A 22,321-nucleotide genomic window follows, 5' to 3' on the forward strand; every position below is an offset into this window, starting at 1 on the left:
AATGTCCGGAATTGTGAAAAACTGAGTTCAAACGTATTTGGCTAAGGTGTATGTAAACTTCCGACTTCACCTTTATATGTTTTGCTTTGAATTTGTATCGTTTGTTCTTCTTGACACAACATCGCATATACTGATTGTTTTAATATTGGCATTATGCCTACAGCTGATATAGTGAATGACTCAGATTTTTCACTTACAGTATCTATTCTTTGTTTTGGGTTTGAGTTGGAAAGACTACTGAATGACTCGTTATTAGTATAAGTACGTTCGTTTTCTACTAGCATATTTCTTCACCATTTGCTTTGCATACTATTTTATTATGCTTTTGAAATTCGTTCACTTCAACAATGTCTACCTGTCAGACATCAATATTGTGTACTAATTGTCTAGCACAGTTAGACTGTAGTCTACATTTGTTTTATCTATTAGCCTACTTCAGTTATTCCTAGGCCTACATACGTGTTTCAAGGAAACACGTTTCAGCACCGTGATGTGTGGACAGCGCCACTGCATTGAAGCACTGATATGTGGGATTTGAAGTTGGGCTGTGAGTAAAATGAGGGATAGTGATAAAGGTGTTGCATTGCGTGTGTGCATTTCGTGTGTGTGCATTTTGTGTGTGTGCATTTTGTCTGAGAAGTAAATCAAGTGTTTTGACATTGGATACGTTATTTGGGTTTTAGTTTTTTATAGTTTGAGAATCAACTATCGGCAGCTGATGTGAGTATGCTTATTTCCAAGATATTTTATTATGTATTTACATCGTTGTTTATGCCTACTAAAAAAAAAAAAAATCATGAATTTGGAAACACTCAGTATAGTGTTATTCTCTGACTTTTATAGGCCTACTTGAGATTGCAGTTTTGCAAAAGTACTCCAGGTGTCGCTATTCACCAGCTAAAGCCATTAGATATATTTCCCAACCCATTCCCGCTGCATAAGCAAAGGGAGAGAATAATTTTATAACAGTGCAGGTTAGCGAAAGATCACATCCCTTGGACGAACGTAAGACAAGCCTGTTGACTAAGTTGCTTTTATCGTTTCACTCTTTCAAATAGTTTGTACTTGACCCCAGCATAATATTGGAATAACCTTTGTTTTTTGAAAATGGAATATAAGGGATTCTCGTTCACTGCCTCGAATTTCTTCATGGCTTTGTTTCTTTTCCTGCTGCGCACCAGCTACGGAGACGTTACCTATTCTGTTCCGGAGGAGATGAAACGCGGATCTGTGATCGGGAATATAGCCAAGGATCTTGGCCTGGATCCAAAAGCACTGTATGTTCGTAAAGCTCGCCTAGAAATGGATGGTAGCAACACACTCTATTGTGACATTAACCTGAGCACTGGCGACTTGATTGTTGCTGAGAGAATGGACAGGGAGCAGCTCTGTGGCAGAAGGGTTTCGTGTGTATTGAAATATGAAATGGTGCTCGAGAATCCTTTAGAATTACACCGCGTCGTTCTTCAGATACAAGATATTAATGACAATTCACCACAATTCGCGAACGATCGCATTACGTTTGAGATCAGAGAGTCAGCCGTTAAAGGCGCTCGATTTGTGGTTAATCAGGCTCATGATGCAGATATAGGACTGAACGCCGTTCAAAGCTACACACTACAAAGGAACAGCCATTTTGGTTTGGCTGTGCATACCAATCCTGGTGGGGTAAAATATGGCGAGTTAGTATTAGAGAAAGAACTGGATCGAGAAAAAGAGCAGGATGTGACATTACTACTTACTGCGGTTGACGGTGGGACTCCACAGAGATCTGGTACTGTAGTTATACACGTCACTGTGTTGGATGCTAACGACAACATTCCAGTGTTTAGCCAGAACCTTTTTAAGGTCAGTTTGCCCGAAAATTCTCCCTTTGGCACTGTAGTAGTTACTGTAACCGCCACAGATGCTGACGAGGGACAAAATGGGGACGTGATGTATGAATTTGGCCCTATCTCTAATGAATTGAATGACTTGTTTTCTCTTGACCCTAAAACTGGAGACATCAGCATAGCAGGACAGGTGGATTTCGAAAAAGAGTCGATTTATGAATTGAGTATCCAAGCCAAAGACGGCTCAGGTTTGACATCGTTTGCCAACGTGGTCATCGAAATTACAGATATGAATGACAATGCACCAGTAATATATATCAAATCACTTAGCAATCCAATTCCCGAGAATGTTTTACCTGGTACAGAGGTGGGCATCATTAATGTACAGGATAAAGACTCGGAGGGAAATAGACAGGTCCGCTGCTCCATTCAACAAAATGTTCCTTTCAAATTAAACCCCTCAATCAAAAACTACTATTCTCTGGTAACAACTAGTGAACTAGACCGAGAGATAATATCAGATTATAACATAACTATCACTGCCACTGACGAAGGGACTCCACCTTTATCCTCCTCAAAGACTATACATTTATCTGTATCAGACGTGAATGACAACCCTCCTGTGTTTGAAGAACAATCCTACAGTTCCTATGTGACTGAAAACAACAAGCCTGGCTCCTCTATGTGTTCTGTTACTGCCAGAGACCCAGACTGGAGACAGAACGGCACGGTGGTCTATTCTCTATTGCCCAGTGAGGTCAACGGTGTTCCGGTGTCCTCATTTCTATCCATTAACGGAGACACGGGGGTGATCCACGCTGTGAGACCATTTGATTATGAACAGTTTAGGAGCTTCAAAGTCCACGTTGTAGCCAGAGACAATGGTTCTCCTCCACTCAACAGTACCGTGACAGTGAGTGTCTTCATAACAGATGAGAATGATAACTCTCCCCAGATATTATACCCTGCTCCAGCAGGGAACTCCTTGATGACTGAGATGGTCCCCAAAGCTGCTCTGGCGGGGTCCCTGGTTTCCAAGGTGATAGCTGTGGATGCTGACTCTGGACAGAACGCGTGGCTTTCATATCAGATCGTGAAATCGACTGATCCGGGACTTTTCACTATTGGTCTCCACAGTGGAGAGATCAGGGCACAGCGGGACATTTCTGAATCTGACAGTATGAAGCAGAACCTTGTTATATCAGTGAAAGATAACGGACAGCCCTCTCTCTCTACAACCTGTGATGTGTATTTACTCATATCAGATAACTTGGCTGAAGTTCCAGAACTGAAAGACATGGCTTATGAAGATAGTTCAAAACTAACTTCCTATTTGATCATCGCACTGGTCTCTGTCTCCACCTTTTTCCTGACTTTCATTATTCTCATCCTGGCCGTGAGGTTCTGCCGCAGTAGAAAGCCTAGAATGTTGTTTGATGGAGCAGTCGCCATTCCCAGCGCGTATTTCCCTCCCAACTATGCAGAGGTGGATGGAGCTGGAACTCTGCGCAGTTCTTACAATTATGACGCATACCTGACAACGGGCTCACGCACCAGTGACTTCAAGTTTGCCAGATCTTACAATGACAGCACACTGCCTGTTGACAAGACACTGAGGAAGAACCTAAATGAACCTTTTGGAGAAAACATTATCACGTTCAACACCGTGGGGGAGTGTGAGGTGAGATTTCATAGGTTGTGAAATACTGAAATGCTTTTATTCCAGTTGTGCATATATGAAGCTGTACAACTAACCATGTGCATATATGAAGCTGTACAACTAACCATGTGCATATATGAAGCTGTACAACTAACAATGTGCATATATGAAGCTGTACAACTAACCATGTGCATATATCTCATGTATCTGTACAACTAACCATGTGCATATATGAAGCTGTACAACTAACCATGTGCATATATCTCATGAAGCTGTACAACTACCCATGTGCATATATGAAGCTGTACAACTAACCATGTGCATATATGAAGCTGTACAACTAACCATGTGCATATATGAAGCTGTACAACTAACCATGTGCATATATGAAGCTGTACAACTAACCATGTGCATATATGAAGCTGTATAACTAACCATGTGCATATATGAAGCTGTACAACTAACCATGTGCATATATCTCATGAAGCTGTTTAACTATCGGTTTCCTGTTGATCTTGTTGTGCTCTTTTCATAGTTTAAGTTTTTATTCATGTAGCCTATTCATACCTCTTCCCCCTCTTCTTGCAAGGCTTTATCATTATTCTCAGCTTTAGGCTCATCTTATTACACACGTGTTTTCTCTTTGTTCTTCAAAACGGCTTCTCACTAATTTCATTCAGTGCCATTTTGTCACTAGTATTCTGAGGATATGTTCCTATCAACCATCATCCGATTTCAATGTGACCCAGTAGCCTGCAACACACGTAGGCCAAGTTCAGCACCATGGACAGCACCCCTTTCAGCATTCAGTCTGTCTCCACACTACAAACTACAATTGCAACAAGTGGAGGGCGTGAGATATATTTGATAAAATGAGTTAATTTTGAATGTATATATTTTTTTCCAGCAATGACATTTGGAAATACATTGTGGACTTTATATTTTGAAGGTTGCGGTTACTTTACGTTGTTTATCAGGCTAAACAGTATTTCTTTCGATGAAATGTTGTTGGCTCAGTTGGGCTCAGCTGGGACGGCAAGAGGTTCGTTGAAAATTCTGTTTTCACAAACATGAATTTAGAAAGGTATTTTTTTTGACATGATGTAATTTAAAAAAATCTATTGACATAATTTACCCAATCATGTTTTTGTTTTCGGATGCGTGGCAGCCTTTCCTTCATACAGTTGGTTGTAGACTTAAACATGCTTTCCTGCAGTTTTTGTGAAACTACACGGAGTGTCGCTATTCACCAGCAATAACTTGTAAATCTTTCTCTCCACCCATTTGTGTCATTTACAGGGAGGAGACCTCAAATATTCAGTGTAAGGAAAGTCGCTTGCTTAACATTTTATAGGCTAGTGGATTTAGCTTTCAGTCGTTATGAACGTTCGTTTGGTTGGATAGCGCTATAATTTACCACAACATTGCATCGGGAATACGTTTTATTAACTGAAAATGGAATGCAAAGGATTCTCTGCCTTGATGTTCTGCCTGGCTTGGTTTATTTTCCTACTGCGTACCAGCTATGGCGACGTGACCTATTCTGTTCCGGAGGAGCTGAAACGCGGATCTGTGATCGGAAATATAGCCAAGGATCTGGGACTGGATGCAAAACGAATCATGCATCGAAAAGCTCGCTTAGATGCTGATGGTAGCAGCAAACGTCATTGTGAAATCGATCTGAATACTGGTGATTTGATCGTTGCTGAAATAATAGACAGGGAACAGCTTTGCGGTAGGAGGATTTCATGCAACCTAAAATATGAGATGGTTCTGGAGAATCCCTTAGAATTACAAAACATAATTCTGCAGGTACAAGATATTAATGATAATGCTCCACAATTCCAAGAAGATGTGATAAAGTTGGATATCACAGAGTCAGCAGTTAAAGGGGCTCGGTTTGCGGTGAACCAGGCTCATGATGCAGATATAGGACAGAATTCCGTTCAAAGCTACACAATACAAAGGAACGACCATTTTAGTTTGGCGGTTCATACCATTCCGGGTGGGGGGAAGTATGGCGAGTTAGTGTTAGAGACGGAACTAGATCGAGAACGACAACAGGAGGTGACGTTGTTACTTACTGCTGTTGACGGTGGGACTCCACAGAGATCTGGTACTGTAGTTATACACATCACTGTGTTGGATGCTAACGATAATAAACCAGTGTTTAGCCAGAATGTCTATAAGGTCAGTGTACCTGAAAATGCTCCATTAGGTTCATTAGTTGTTACTGTGACGGCAACAGATGCAGACGAGGGGGCAAATGGAGAAGTGACGTACGGATTCGGCTCCATCTCAGATGAAGTGAATCAATTATTTTCCCTTAATCCCAAAACAGGTGAAATTAACATAGCTGGATTTATGGATTACGAAAAGGAGTCAATTTATGAATTAAGTATTCAAGCCAAAGACAATTCAGGGTTGACGTCATTTGTCAACATAGTTGTTGATATTATAGATGTGAATGATAATGCACCAATAATATTTATCAAAACTCTTAAAAATCCCATCCCTGAGGATTTGTTACCTGGCACAGAGGTGGGCATCATTAATGTACAGGATAAAGATTCAGAGGGAAATAGACAGGTCCACTGTACCATTCAACAAAATGTTCCTTTCAAACTTAACCCTTCTATTAAAAGCTACTATTCTCTGGTAACAACTAGTGAACTAGACCGAGAGATAATATTAGATTATAACATAACTATCACTGCCACTGACGAGGGGTCTCCACCTTTATCCTCCTCAAAGACTATTCATTTATCTGTATCAGACGTGAATGACAACCCTCCTGTGTTTGAAGAACAATCCTACAGTTCCTATGTGACTGAAAACAACAAGCCTGGCTCCTCTATGTGTTCTGTTACTGCCAGAGACCCAGACTGGAGACAGAACGGTACGGTGGTCTATTCTCTATTGCCCAGTGATGTCAACGGTGTTCCGGTGTCCTCATTTCTATCCATTAACGGAGACACGGGGGTGATCCATGCTGTGAGACCATTTGATTATGAGCAGTTTAGGAGCTTCAAAGTCCACGTTGTAGCCAGAGACAATGGTTCTCCTCCACTCAGCAGTAACGTGACAGTGGGTGTCTTCATAACAGATGAGAATGATAACTCTCCCCAGATATTATACCCTGCTCCAGCAGGGAACTCCTTGATGACTGAGATGGTCCCCAAAGCTGCTCTGGCGGGGTCCCTGGTTTCCAAGGTGATAGCTGTGGATGGTGACTCTGGACAGAACGCGTGGCTTTCATATCAGATCGTGAAATCGACTGATCCGGGACTTTTCACTATTGGTCTCCACAGTGGAGAGATCAGGGCACAGCGCGACATTTCTGAATCTGACAGTATGAAGCAGAACCTTGTTATATCAGTGAAAGATAACGGACAGCCCTCTCTCTCTACAACCTGTGATGTATATTTACTCATATCAGACAACTTGGCTGAAGTTCCAGAACTGAAAGACATGACTTATGAGGATAGTTCCAAACTAACTTCCTATTTGATCATCGCACTGGTCTCTGTCTCCACCTTTTTCCTGACTTTCATTATTCTCATCCTGGCCGTGAGGTTCTGCCGCAGTAGAAAGCCTAGAATGTTGTTTGATGGAGCAGTCGCCATTCCCAGCGCGTATTTCCCTCCCAACTATGCAGAGGTGGATGGAGCTGGAACTCTGCGCAGTTCTTATAATTATGACGCATACCTGACAACGGGCTCACGCACCAGTGACTTTAAGTTTGCCAGATCTTACAATGACAGCACGCTGCCTGCTGATCAGACACTAACAAGATGTCCAGATACATTACTAGAACGGAGTAGTATCACGCTCAACACTGCAGGAGACTCTGAGGTAACCCATGCCTTTATTTTGCATTTTATGAGGATGGTTTGTCCTACGTGGCTTTGAAACTAAATATTACTCATTTGCTTCTTGGCAATAGCAAGCTTCCTAACATGAAAGGCCCAACGCTATGTTTTAATAGCAGGTTGTATATTAAAGTCAGCTAAACAGCATTAGTATGCTCTTCTAGTATGAGAGAGTACGGCGCAACATGAAGTCATCTGAAGTGTATGCAGCTACAGTTCTTGTATTGTTTTGAATGTATTTATAATTTGTCATTGGCGACCTCTAGGCAGTTATTTTGTACCTTGGATAAGTGGACTACAAAATGAAAATATGTGTCTTATATTACGCCTGTAGCACACTGTTACATGCAGACAAATTGCTCACGCAATTTGATACCACTTCCACTGAAATATTATCAATATGTAATACTGAATATTATCAAAGTGGCATATTATCCTACAGATATAGGATCTTCATTTGTTTGATGCAGCAATAGGAAATATGAATTATTATGTGGGTTATAACTAATGGACATTTTTGTAGGTGAAAATCAAGTCTGAAATGTTAAAGTGGAAATTACAAACTTCAAAAGCCTTTTTAAACCTCAAATACACTATACGTTTTACATTTCCTGCATTGGTGATCAAATTAAGATCCTACATCTATAGCTGTACCCGAGTTTTTCTGCTTCTGCTAAATTTAAGTTGGTCAATTATTTTAATATATTCCATTTCACTGTTTATTCTACTGTAGCCTGCAGGACTTCAATGAATATATTCACACGCTGAAAATACAAATCACATCGCCTTCCAATTCTGATGAAGCTACGCTAGCACTGTTTCAGCACCACAACAATAGACAGCGCAACTGTGAAGCCTGTTTCTCAGTGAAACAGGCAAGGCTGCAAGAGCTCTTCTCCACCTATACGACTTTGAAACAGGTTTCGGCCAATACTTAAATGAACCTAGATTTATTTTGGATGCTATGTTTGAAACTGAAAAATAACATTTACCTCATTGTATGCTACATCGGCGCATTCACATTCACATTTTCTATGGCAAAAGGCTACCCTGAATGTCGTGGTGGTGTATGGATTGAAGAGGTTTATTTGAATGCAATTTTTTGTAGTTTTCATTGATATACTCTAAGTGTCGCTGTTCACTATATATTGGCCGACAGGCACATCTCTCCCCCAGTCCACGCATAGAAAAGGAGGAGATGTAGAACTTCTTTGGTCAGCGTGACAAACCATCGTCTCCATTAGACAGAGGCTTAGCGTGCATCGTCGGCTATTCCACACCTTAACGGAGCAAATGTTTCATTTTTGAGGGCTGAACAATATCTTTACCACGATTTTTTGTTGGACTACTTGGGTCATTTGAGAAGATGGAGTACATCGGATTATCATTGTCTGTTTCGACGTTCCGTCTGGTTTTCCTTGTTTTCATGGTGCGACAGAGCCATGGAGATATGAGCTATTCTATTCCAGAGGAGATGAAACGCGGATCTGTGATCGGCAATATAGCCAAGGACCTCGGTCTGGATGCGAGAAGATTTTCATCTCGCAAGGCTCGTTTGGATATGGATGGTAGTCGTCAAGGTTACTGTGACATTAATGTGAATACTGGAGAATTAATTGTGGCTGAAACAATAGACAGGGAGGAGCTGTGTGGACCGAAGGTTTCTTGTTCTTTAAAATACGAGCTTGTGCTGGAAAAACCTCTGGAATTACATCGTATTAATGTGCAAGTCCAAGATATAAATGATAACTCCCCAACATTTTCTAACACTGAAATTAATTTAGAAATCCGTGAGTCTGCCGATAGAGGAACACGTTTCCTTCTTAGCGAAGCCCATGATGCGGATATAGGACATAATGCAGTTCAAAAATATTCACTCGAAAAAAACGACTATTTTGTTTTAGGTGTTCATACAAACCCAGATGGTGGGAAATACGGTGAGTTAGTTGTAGAGAAGGAATTAGATCGAGAACAACAACAGGAGGTGACATTGTTACTTACTGCTGTTGATGGTGGGACTCCACAGAGATCTGGTACTGTAGTTATACACGTTACTGTGTTGGATGCGAACGACAATATTCCAGTGTTTACTCAGAACGTCTATAAGATCAGCCTACCTGAGAATTCTCCATTAGGTACCGTAGTAAGTACAGTGACTGCTATTGATGCAGACGAGGGACCTAATGGCGATGTGACCTATGAACTCGGTCGTATAAGTAACAAAGCAGGGAAGCTGTTTTTGATTAACAAGACAACCGGAGAAATAAAAGTGATCGGCCCTATTGATTTCGAAGAGGAAACATATTATGAAATGAGCGTGCAGGCTAAAGATGGTTTAGGGTCAGCCTCAAACTGTAAAGTTATTATAGAAATCACAGATGTGAATGATAATGCACCAATATTATTGATCAAATCTCTGACCAATCCAATTCCCGAGAATGTGTTACCTGGTACAGAGGTGGGCATCATTAATGTACAGGATAAAGATTCGGAGGGAAATAGACAGGTCCGCTGCTCCATTCAACAAAATGTTCCTTTCAAATTAAACCCCTCAATCAAAAACTACTATTCTCTGGTAACAACTAGTGAACTAGACCGTGAGATAATATCAGATTATAACATAACTATCACTGCCACTGACGAGGGGTCTCCACCTTTATCCTCCTCAAAGACTATTCATTTATCTGTATCAGACGTGAATGACAATCCTCCTGTGTTTGAAGAACAATCCTACAGTTCCTATGTGACTGAAAACAACAAGCCTGGCTCCTCTATGTGTTCTGTTACTGCCAGAGACCCAGACTGGAGACAGAACGGCACGGTGGTCTATTCTCTATTGCCCAGTGATGTCAACGGTGTTCCGGTGTCCTCATTTCTATCCATTAACGGAGACACGGGGGTGATCCATGCTGTGAGACCATTTGATTATGAGCAGTTTAGGAGCTTCAAAGTCCACGTTGTAGCCAGAGACAATGGTTCTCCTCCACTCAGCAGTAACGTGACAGTGAGAGTCTTCATAACAGATGAGAATGATAACTCTCCCCAGATATTATACCCTGCTCCAGCAGGGAAGTCCTTGATGACTGAGATGGTCCCCAAAGCTGCTCTGGCGGGGTCCCTGGTTTCCAAGGTGATAGCTGTGGATGCTGACTCTGGACAGAACGCGTGGCTTTCATATCAGATCGTGAAATCGACTGATCCGGGACTATTCACTATTGGTCTCCACAGTGGAGAGATCAGGGCACAGCGGGACATTTCTGAATCTGACAGTATGAAGCAGAACCTTGTTATATCAGTGAAAGATAACGGACAGCCCTCTCTCTCTACAACCTGTGATGTGTATTTACTCATATCAGACAACTTGGCTGAAGTTCCAGAACTGAAAGACATGACTTATGAAGATAGTTCAAAACTAACTTCCTATTTGATCATCGCACTGGTCTCTGTCTCCACCTTTTTCCTGACTTTCATTATTCTCATCCTGGCCGTGAGGTTCTGCCGCAGTAGAAAGCCTAGAATGTTGTTTGATGGAGCAGTCGCCATTCCCAGCGCGTATTTCCCCCCCAACTATGCAGAGGTGGATGGAGCTGGAACTCTGCGCAGTTCTTACAATTATGACGCATACCTGACAACGGGCTCACGCACCAGTGACTTCAAGTTTGCCAGATCTTACAATGACAGCACGCTGCCTGCTGATCAGACACTGAAGAGGAGTCAAATTGAGTGTTTGGGAGAAAGTATATTCACTCCTAACGTCGCGGAGAATACTGAGGTGAGATTAGAATCCTATTTTTACTATTGATTGACCTTTTATGTTAACACATGTATTGAGATGACCACAAGTCTGTCAAATGTTTGAACGTGATCACTGTGTTGTTGGCTTATCAGACATTGCGACGTTTTTAAATTGACTGAATTCAGGAGGCGTCACTGGTAAAACGTGTATTCCAAGCAGAATAAACCGGCTACATTCCTCCTACGTTTGTTTTGCGAGGGATTAAACAATCATTTTACTGAAGTGTCTTATGCCAGAGCATGGTGCCATATCTACAGACTTATTTGATGACTTTCTAATGCAGGATACACGTTTACAAGATTTAAGTGCTCCGTTTTTTTATTTATTTTAAACGCAGAATAGGCTACTATGTCATCTATTTGAAGTGCTCCGTCTGTAATTATATAGGCCTATGCTCGGTGAAATAGCCTGCTGCTACTTTAAGTGAACATATTTATGACGTTTATTGGATTGCAATTTGCAGCACTAAATGATTAACTCTCTATGGTTGGCGCGAAAGATACGTGCGCAATAGCGTCGGTAATGTTTCAGAACTGGACAGTGACCATACTTTAAGCATTTGGCAATAGAGTATCCGAGATGAGGGTAACCTTTTCAGTCATTGAATAATATGCAATGTATATATTATATTAGTGTATTATTTCGGTTGTTTGGGGTGCATTTTAAAATATAAATGACCAAAGGCTTGATAATTGACAACTGCTTTTCATTAATGCGATTTTAGAAATGTAAAAATATAGGCCTAAATAACATAGCTTTTCATTGACATTTTCTTTTCTTTTCCTCACTTGCTTCTGAATGATAGACTTTGCCTAAGTGTTTAAGGCTCAAACCAAAATGGTGTTGACTGAGAAAAACTGGTGATTTGTTCTGGCTGGCCAGTTTGGCTAAATTTAAGTAGCATATTTTTACAGTAAGATATTGGAAATATCTTGTTCAATGTATATTCAGTAACTTTGTAGTGTTACTGCAGTTTTTGTGAAAATACTCAATGTGTCGCTGTTCACCTTCTCTGGGTGAATGCATACTTGTGTCCCCACCCAGTAGATTAACATATACAGGGAGGAGACTCTTCTCGGCAGTGGGGAAAAAACAAAGCATTGACTGGTTTCAACATATCCTTGCTTGGAGAGAATATCGGAACTTGGACTATATTTTTTTTATGGAATAACGAATTCTGTAAATCACCATCTTAAGGATAGGACCGCTCTCACGTTGATGATGATGGATGCAAGATTCTCGGTCTCTGCCTTCGTTCTCTCCTCGGTTTTCTTTCTTGTTCTCCCTCGTATCACGTATGGAGACATGAGCTACTCTGCTCCCGAGGAAGCGAAGCGTGGATTTATCATTGGGAATATAGCCAAGGATCTCGGGCTGGATGCGAAGAGATTATCTGATCGCAAAGCTCGGTTGGACATGGATGACATCAGTCAACGTTATTGTGACATCGACCTCGCGGCTGGCAACCTTATTGTGACGGATAGAATAGATAGAGAGGAGCTGTGTGGTTCGAAGGTTACTTGTGCATTAAAATATGAGCTTGTGCTTGAAAACCCTCTGGAGCTGCATCGTATTACTGTGCAAATTCTAGACGTAAATGACAATTCACCTCGTTTCCCCAATGAACGCATGAATCTAGAAATTGCAGAATCGGCTGACAAAGGGGAGCGTTTTCCCTTAGACGAAGCCCATGATTCGGACATAGGATTAAACACGGTGCAAAGCTATACGCTCGACAGGAATGAACATTTTGTTTTGGCCGTTCATACAAATAGAGATGGTGGGAAATACAGTGAGTTGGTGTTAGAAAAAGAGCTGGATCGAGAAAAGCAAGAGGAGGTGACGTTGTTACTTACTGCTGTTGATGGTGGGACTCCACAGCGATCTGGTACTGTAGCTATACACGTCACTGTGCTGGATGCTAACGATAATAAACCAGTGTTTAGCCAGGACGTTTATAGAGTCAGTCTGACAGAAAATTCCCCTCTAGATTATATAGTGGTAACTGTCAGCGCCACTGACGCAGATAAGGGTGCAAATGGGGAAGTGACGTATGACTTCAGCAGTATATCTGATAAAGCATCGACAGTGTTTTCTATAGACAAAGGGACTGGTGTAATCAGAGTCGTCGGACCTGTGGACTTTGAAGAGAGGAAAGATTATGAAATGCGCGTCCAAGCCAAAGATGGGTCAGGTTTAGCTTCCAACACAAAAGTAATCATAGATATTACCGATATAAATGACAATGCACCATTAATATTCATCAAATCACTTAGCAATCCCATCCCTGAGAACGTGTTACCTGGCACAGAGGTTGGCATCATTAATGTACAGGATAAAGACTCGGAGGGAAATAGACAAGTCCGCTGCTCCATTCAACAAAATGTTCCATTCAAATTAAACCCGTCTATCAAAAACTACTTTTCTCTGATAACAACAGGTGAACTAGACCGTGAGATAATATCAGATTTTAACATAACTATCACTGCCACTGACGAGGGGTCTCCACCTTTATCCTCCTCAAAGACTATTCATTTATCTGTATCAGACGTGAATGACAACCCTCCTGTGTTTGAAGAACAATCCTACGGTTCCTATGTGACTGAAAACAACAAGCCTGGCTCCTCTATGTGTTCTGTTACTGCCAGAGACCCAGACTGGAGACAGAACGGCACGGTGGTCTATTCTCTATTGCCCAGTGATGTCAACGGTGTTCCGGTGTCCTCATTTCTATCCATTAACGGAGACACGGGGGTGATCCATGCTGTGAGAGCATTTGATTATGAGCAGTTTAGGAGCTTCAAAGTCCACGTTGTAGCCAGAGACAATGGTTCTCCTCCACTCAGCAGTAACGTGACAGTGAGAGTCTTCATAACAGATGAGAATGATAACTCTCCCCAGATATTATACCCTGCTCCAGCAGGGAACTCCTTGATGACTGAGATGGTCCCCAAAGCTGCTCTGGCGGGGTCCCTGGTTTCCAAGGTGATAGCTGTGGATGCTGACTCTGGACAAAACGCGTGGCTTTCCTATCAGATCGTGAAATCGACTGATCCGGGACTTTTCACTATTGGTCTCCACAGTGGAGAGATCAGGGCACAGCGGGACATTTCTGAATCTGACAGTATGAAGCAGAACCTTGTTATATCAGTGAAAGATAACGGACAGCCCTCTCTCTCTACAACCTGTGATGTGTATTTACTCATATCAGATAACTTGGCTGAAGTTCCAGAACTGAAAGACATGGCTTATGAAGATAGTTCCAAACTAACTTCCTATTTGATCATCGCACTGGTCTCTGTCTCCACCTTTTTCCTGACTTTCATTATTCTCATCCTGGCCGTGAGGTTCTGCCGCAGTAGAAAGCCTAGAATGTTGTTTGATGGAGCAGTCGCCATTCCCAGCGCGTATTTCCCTCCCAACTATGCAGAGGTGGATGGAGCTGGAACTCTGCGCAGTTCTTACAATTATGACGCATACCTGACAACGGGCTCACACACCAGTGACTTTAAGTTTGCCAGATCTTACAATGACAGCACGCTGCCTGCTGACCAGACACTAACAAGATGTCCAGATACATTACTAGAACGGAGTATCATCACGCTCAACACTGCAGGAGACTCTGAGGTAACCCATGCCTTTATTTTGCATTTTATGAGGATGGTTTGTCCTACGTGGCTTTGAAACGAAATATTAGTCATTTGCTTCTTGGCAATAGCAAGCTTCCTAACATGAAAGGCCCAACGCTATGTTTTAATAGCAGGTTGTATATTAAAGTCAGCTAAACAGCATTAGTATGCTCTTCTAGTATGAGAGAGTACGGCGCAACATGAAGTCATCTGAAGTGTATGCAGCTACAGTTCTTGTATTGTTTAGAATGTATTTATAATTTGTCATTGGCGACCTCTAGGCAGTTCTTTTGTACCTTGGATAAGTGGACTACAAAATGAAAATATGTGTCTTATATTACGCCTGTAGCACACTGTTACATGCAGACAAATTGCTCACGCAATTTGATACCACTTCCACTGAAATATTATCAATATGTAATACTGAATATTATCAAAGTGGCATATTATCCTACAGATGTAGGATCTTCCTTTGTTTGATGCAGCAATAGGAAATATGAATTATTATGTGGGTTATAACTAATGGACATTTCTATAGGTGAAAATCAAGTCTGAAATGTTAAAGTGGAAATTACAAACTTCAAAAGCCTTTTTAAACCTCAAATACACTATACGTTTTACATTTCCTGCATTGGTGATCAAATTAAGATCCTACATCTATAGCTGTACCCGAGTTTTTCTGCTTCTGCTAAATTTAAGTTGGTCAATTATTTTAATATATTCCATTTCACTGTTCATTCTACTGTAGCCTGCAGGACTTAAATGAATATATTCACACGCTGAAAATACAAATCACATCGCCTTCCAATTCTGATGAAGCTACGCTAGCACTGTTTCAGCACCACACCGATAGACAGCGCAACTGAGAAGCCTGTTTCTCAGTGAAACAGGCAAGGCTGCAAGAGCTCTTCTCCACCTATACGACTTTGAAACAGGTTTCGGCCAATACTTAAATTAACCTAGATTTATTTTGGATGCTATGTTTGAAACTGAAAAATAACATTTACCGCATTGTATGCTACATCGGCGCATTCACATTCACACTTTCTATGGCAAAAGGCTACCCTGAATGTCGTGGTGGTGTATGGATTTAAGAGGTTTATTTGAATGCAATTTATTGTAGTTTTCATTGATATACTCTAAGTGTCGCTGTTCACTATATATTGGCCGACAGGCACATCTCTCCCCCAGTCCACGCATAGAAAAGGAGGAGATGTAGGCCTTCTTTGGTCATCGTGACAAACCATCGTCTCCATTAGACAGAGGCTTAGCGTGTATCGTCGGCTATTCCACACCTTAACGCAGCAAATGTTTCATTTTTGAGGGCTGAACAATATCTTTACCACGATTTTTAGTTGGACTACTTGGGTCATTTGAGAAGATGGAGTACATCGGATTATCATTGTCTGTTTCGACGTTCCGTCTGGTTTTCCTTGTTTTCATGGTGCGACAGAGCCATGGAGATATGAGCTATTCTATTCCAGAGGAGATGAAACGCGGATCTGTGATCGGGAATATAGCCAAGGACCTCGGTCTGGATGCGAGAAGATTTTCATCTCGCAAGGCTCGTTTGGATATGGATGGCAGTCGTCAAGGTTACTGTGACATTAATGTGAATACTGGAGAATTAATTGTGGCTGAAACAATAGACAGGGAGGAGCTGTGTGGACCGAAGGTTTCTTGTTCTTTAAAATACGAGCTTGTGCTGGAAAAACCTCTGGAATTATATCGTATTAATGTGCAAGTCCAAGATATAAATGATAACTCCCCAACATTTTCTAACACTGAAATTAATTTAGAAATCCGTGAGTCTGCCGATAGAGGAACACGTTTCCTTCTTAGCGAAGCCCATGATGCGGTTATAGGACATAATGCAGTTCAAAAATATTCACTCGAAAAAAACGACTATTTTGTTTTAGGTGTTCATACAAACCCAGATGGTGGGAAATACGGTGAGTTAGTTGTAGAGAAGGAATTAGATCGAGAACAACAACAGGAGGTGACATTGTTACTTACTGCGGTTGATGGTGGGACTCCACAGAGATCTGGTACTGTAGTTATACACGTTACTGTGTTGGATGCGAACGACAATATTCCAGTTTTTACTCAGAACGTCTATAAGATCAGCCTACCTGAGAATTCTCCATTAGGTACCGTAGTAAGTACAGTGACTGCTATTGATGCAGACGAGGGACCTAATGGCGATGTGACCTATGAACTCGGTCGTATAAGTAACAAAGCAGGGAAGCTGTTTTTGATTAACAAGACAACCGGAGAAATAAAAGTGATCGGCCCTATTGATTTCGAAGAGGAAACATATTATGAAATGAGCGTGCAGGCTAAAGATGGTTTAGGGTCAGCCTCAAACTGTAAAGTTATTATAGAAATCACAGATGTGAATGATAATGCACCAATATTACTGATCAAAACTCTGACCAATCCCATCCCTGAGAATGTGTTACCTGGCACAGAGGTGGGCATCATTAATGTACAGGATAAAGATTCGGAGGGAAATAGACAGGTCCGCTGCTCCATTCAACAAAATGTTCCTTTCAAATTAAACCCCTCAATCAAAAACTACTATTCTCTGGTAACAACTAGTGAACTAGACCGTGAGATAATATCAGATTATAACATAACTATCACTGCCACTGACGAGGGGTCTCCACCTTTATCCTCCTCAAAGACTATTCATTTATCTGTATCAGACGTGAATGACAATCCTCCTGTGTTTGAAGAACAATCCTACAGTTCCTATGTGACTGAAAACAACAAGCCTGGCTCCTCTATGTGTTCTGTTACTGCCAGAGACCCAGACTGGAGACAGAACGGTACGGTGGTCTATTCTCTATTGCCCAGTGATGTCAACGGTGTTCCGGTGTCCTCATTTCTATCCATTAACGGAGACACGGGGGTGATCCATGCTGTGAGAGCATTTGATTATGAGCAGTTTAGGAGCTTCAAAGTCCACGTTGTAGCCAGAGACAATGGTTCTCCTCCACTCAGCAGTAACGTGACAGTGAGTGTCTTCATAACAGATGAGAATGATAACTCTCCCCAGATATTATACCCTGCTCCAGCAGGGAACTCCTTGATGACTGAGATGGTCCCCAAAGCTGCTCTGGTGGGGTCCCTGGTTTCCAAGGTGATAGCTGTGGATGCTGACTCTGGACAGAACGCGTGGCTTTCATATCAGATCGTGACATCGACTGATCCGGGACTTTTCATTATTGGTCTCCACAGTGGAGAGATCAGGGCACAGCGGGACATTTCTGAATCTGACAGTATGAAGCAGAACCTTGTTATATCAGTGAAAGATAACGGACAGCCCTCTCTCTCTACATCCTGTGTTGTATATTTACTCATATCAGACAACTTGGCTGAAGTTCCAGAACTGAAAGACATGACTTATGAGGATAGTTCCAAACTAACTTCCTATTTGATCATTGCACTGGTCTCTGTCTCCACCTTTTTCCTGACTTTCATTATTCTCATCCTGGCCGTGAGGTTCTGCCGCAGTAGAAAGCCTAGAATGTTGTTTGATGGAGCAGTCGCCATTCCCAGCGCGTATTTCCCTCCCAACTATGCAGAGGTGGATGGAGCTGGAACTCTGCGCAGTTCTTACAATTATGACGCATACCTGACAACGGGCTCACGCACCAGTGACTTCAAGTTTGCCAGATCTTACAATGACAGCACGCTGCCTGCTGATCAGACACTGAAGAGAAGCCCAACTAAGTTATTAGAAGGAAGTTCCATCACTCTCAACACTGCAGGGGAGTCTATTGAGGTAAGACAGAACTAAGAGGAGATATCCCTTTCCATTGTGTGCGAATGCATCGGATGTTATGATATCAGAATATCTTTCCTAGTGTGTTAGTGGTCTTTTCCTTAAATTCTTCTTTATCCTCCTGATTATGAAGGGTTATGTACCGACATCAATATTAACTGTTTAATTCCTTTTCACAGGGGATATTCTTTCAATTTCGTTCTTGGTGTGTATACAATTAGGTAATGGAGTGTGTTTTCATTTTCCTTCCTGTAGTATCCTCATTGCCTACCACATTTTTCTTTAAGTACATTGGCTACATTTCCAAATTTCAGCACCTGCTTAGTGGACAGCGACGTTACCATCACTTTACCGTAGAGTATAGTGGAAATATAATTGCTGGGTTTGATCAGTAATATGGATTATGCATCGTTGGATTTTATGTGGACCGTTTATTTAACGTAACGATGTGTTGTTGTTGTTATTACTCGGCATCCATGAATAATCAGACAGTGGCAACAGTATGGAAATATTGAATTTTCTTTTCCTATCTTCTAATATATGATTACAAAAGGAGTTGATTGAGCACAACTATTGGTTTTCCTCTCTTCTCTTGCTAAGCTATATGAAACGTTCTTCCTACTTTTCACAACACAAGGATGGGGGGAAATATTGACCAAGATGATAAATGACATAGAACTGTTTGGAATGTGATTGCTGTTTTCTGTAAGAACTCAGGATGTCGCTGTTTACCATAAGTAGAATTACAGGCTCTACTCCACCCACCATTGGATTATTCAAAAGAGTAATAGACTATATTGCATCACTTTCACCGAGGAGCAGTCGGACAACATTCGTTTTGCTATTCCTTTTGAGAGGCTAATATTGTACTCTTACGTTGCAGTATCATTTGGACTAGTATTGAACTCTTATGTTGACACTTGGTTTTGATCATCCAGAATGGGGTACACAGGATCATCGGTTTTTACCTCTTTGTTCCGCCTGGCTTTTTGTCATTGCCTGATGCGCATCAGCAATGGAGACTTGAGCTATTCAATTCCAGAGGAGATGAAACGCGGATCTGTGATCGGAAATCTAGTTAAGGATCTGGGGCTGGATGCTAAGAGACTTTCAGGTCGTAAAGCTCGTTTGGATATGGATGGTAGTCGTCAACGTTACTGTGACATTAATGTGAATACTGGAGAATTAATTGTGGCTGAAACAATAGACAGGGAGGAGCTGTGTGGACCGAAGGTTTCTTGTTCTTTAAAATACGAGCTTGTGCTGGAGAAACCTCTGGAATTACATCGCATAACTGTACAAATACAAGATATAAACGACAATTCACCACGGTTTCCCAATGCTCGTATTGATCTAGAAATTCAGGAATCTGCTTACAAAGGCGCCCGATATCCCTTGGATGAACCTCATGACTCTGACATAGGATTAAATGGTATACAAAGCTATTCACTGGAGAGGAATGCCTATTTTATTTTGGACGTTCAAACGAGCTCAGACGGAGGAAAATATGGCGAGTTGGTGTTAGAAAAAGAGCTAGATCGAGAACTACAACAAGAGGTGACGTTGTTACTTACTGCTGTTGATGGTGGGACTCCACAGAGATCTGGTACTGTAGTTATACACGTCACTGTGCTGGATGCTAACGATAATAAACCAGTGTTTAGCCAGACAGTGTATAAAGTACGTTTGCCTGAAAATTCACCAACAGGGACCGTTGTAGTTGCAGTTAGTGCTAGTGATGAAGACGAAGGAGCAAATGGAGAAGTATCATATGAGTTCAATCGTATTTCAGATAAAGCAGCTAAACTGTTTTCCATCGACAAAAAGACTGGCGAGATTAAAGTGCAGGGTCCCATAGATTATGAAGAAAATACAGAATACGAAGTGCGTGTCCAGGCTAAAGATGGGTCTGGCTTAGCTGGCAATGCAAAAGTAATGATAGAAATCACAGACCTAAATGACAACGCACCGGTGATATTCATCAAATCCTTCAACAATCCCATCCCTGAGAACGTGTTACCAGGTACAGAGGTGGGCATCATAAATGTACAAGATGAAGATTCAGAGGGAAATAGACAGGTCCGCGTCTCCATTCAACAAAATGTTCCTTTCAAATTAAACCCTTCAATCAAAAACTACTATTCTCTGATAACAACTAGTGAACTAGACCGTGAGATAATATCAGATTATAACATAACTATCACTGCCACTGACGAGGGGTCTCCACCTTTATCCTCCTCAAAGACTATTCATTTATCTGTATCAGACGTGAATGACAACCCTCCTGTGTTTGAAGAACAATCCTACAGTTCCTATGTGACTGAAAATAACAAGCCTGGCTCCTCTATGTGTTCTGTTACTGCCAGAGACCCAGACTGGAGACAGAACGGCACGGTGGTCTATTCTCTATTGCCCAGTGATGTCAACGGTGTTCCGGTGTCCTCATTTCTATCCATTAACGGAGACACGGGGGTGATCCACGCTGTGAGAGCATTTGACTATGAACAGTTTAGGAGCTTCAAAGTCCACGTTGTAGCCAGAGACAATGGTTCTCCTCCACTCAGCAGTAACGTGACAGTGAGAGTCTTCATAACAGATGAGAATGATAACTCTCCCCAGATATTATACCCTGCTCCAGCAGGGAACTCCTTGATGACTGAGATGGTCCCCAAAGCTGCTCTGGCGGGGTCCCTGGTTTCCAAGGTGATAGCTGTGGATGCTGACTCTGGACAGAACGCGTGGCTTTCATATCAGATCGTGAAATCGACTGATCCGGGACTTTTCACTATTGGTCTCCACAGTGGAGAGATCAGGGCACAGCGGGACATTTCTGAATCTGACAGTATGAAGCAGAACCTTGTTATATCAGTGAAAGATAACGGACAGCCCTCTCTCTCTACAACCTGTGATGTGTATTTACTCATATCAGACAACTTGGCTGAAGTTCCAGAACTGAAAGACATGGCTTATGAGGATAGTTCCAAACTAACTTCCTATTTGATCATCGCACTGGTCTCTGTCTCCACTTTTTTCCTGACTTTCATTATTCTCATCCTGGCCGTGAGGTTCTGCCGCACTAGAAAGCCTAGAATGTTGTTTGATGGAGCAGTCGCCATTCCCAGCGCGTATTTCCCTCCCAACTATGCAGAGGTGGATGGAGCTGGAACTCTGCGCAGTTCTTACAATTATGACGCATACCTGACAACGGGCTCACGCACCAGCGACTTCAAGTTTGCCAGATCTTACAATGACAGCACGCTGCCTGCTGACCAGACACTGAAGAAGAATCTAAATGAACCTCTTGGAGAAAATATAATCACGTTCAACACCTTGGGGGAGTGCGAGGTGAGATTTCATAGCTTTGACATTGTGATAAACGAAAATGCTTTATTTGTTTATTTAGCCGTTTTCCATAGTCCATCATATGGAACTATAGGTATAGCTGACTGTATTGTGTGTTAGGCTAATATTATTACCACAGTGTTGTCTCCTGTACTCTTTCAGTCATTTGATTCAGTCCCATTTTGCGTCACTGATAATCTCTGAGGATGTATTTATTTCCCCTCTTGATCCCATTTTAATGTGATTTAGTTAAACACGTAGGCCAGTTTCAGCACCACTTAAAAAACTGCAATAGGTAAAGACGTGGGTTATGTTTGAAAGAAACGCCGGATTTTTTAATTACTTTTTTCCCCTTCGAAAACTGTAATGGGTAGAGACGTGAAATATGTCCGAAAGAAAT

At 41.7% G+C, this 22,321-nt stretch overlaps 3 protein-coding genes across 10 annotated transcripts in view; all 3 read left to right on the plus strand.

The window, feature by feature from the left end:
• Positions 1-22,321, plus strand: part of LOC115154607 (protocadherin gamma-C5) — a 164,911-nt gene that overhangs the window by 30,321 nt on the left and 112,269 nt on the right. Inside the window, exon 1 of one of the 8 annotated variants that reach the window (XM_029701032.1) lies at positions 4,807-7,347. The exons of 3 other annotated variants lie outside the window; for them this stretch is intronic. In XM_029701032.1, the coding sequence (XP_029556892.1) occupies positions 4,948-7,347 (2,400 nt within the window). In that variant the 5' untranslated portion in view covers positions 4,807-4,947. Of the gene's footprint in view, positions 1-4,806; positions 7,348-8,407; positions 11,137-15,826; positions 18,580-19,174; positions 21,925-22,321 lie in introns of those variants that run through there. 4 more of the 8 variants (XM_029701043.1, XM_029701027.1, XM_029701024.1 and 1 more) reach the window with 4 other exon arrangements.
• On the plus strand, positions 950-4,090 carry LOC115154616 (protocadherin gamma-A11). The gene has a single exon (XM_029701050.1). It carries the CDS (start codon positions 1,108-1,110, stop codon positions 3,532-3,534), a length of 2,427 nt encoding a protein of 808 aa, XP_029556910.1. The 5' UTR covers positions 950-1,107; the 3' UTR covers positions 3,535-4,090.
• On the plus strand, positions 12,053-14,844 carry LOC115155037 (protocadherin beta-16-like). The gene has a single exon (XM_029701833.1). The coding sequence runs from the start codon at positions 12,379-12,381 to the stop codon at positions 14,842-14,844; it is 2,466 nt and encodes an 821-aa protein (XP_029557693.1). The 5' UTR covers positions 12,053-12,378.

The sequence above is a fragment of the Salmo trutta genome, chromosome 19, assembly GCF_901001165.1.
Source record: "Salmo trutta chromosome 19, fSalTru1.1, whole genome shotgun sequence".
In the NCBI taxonomy this organism is placed as follows: domain Eukaryota; kingdom Metazoa; phylum Chordata; class Actinopteri; order Salmoniformes; family Salmonidae; genus Salmo; species Salmo trutta.

Coding starts and splice junctions, on each gene's coding strand:
- LOC115154616 (XM_029701050.1), top strand. CDS start 1,108: ATGGAATATAAGGGATTCTCGTTCACTGCCTCGAATTTCTTCATGGCT.
- LOC115155037 (XM_029701833.1), top strand. CDS start 12,379: ATGATGATGGATGCAAGATTCTCGGTCTCTGCCTTCGTTCTCTCCTCG.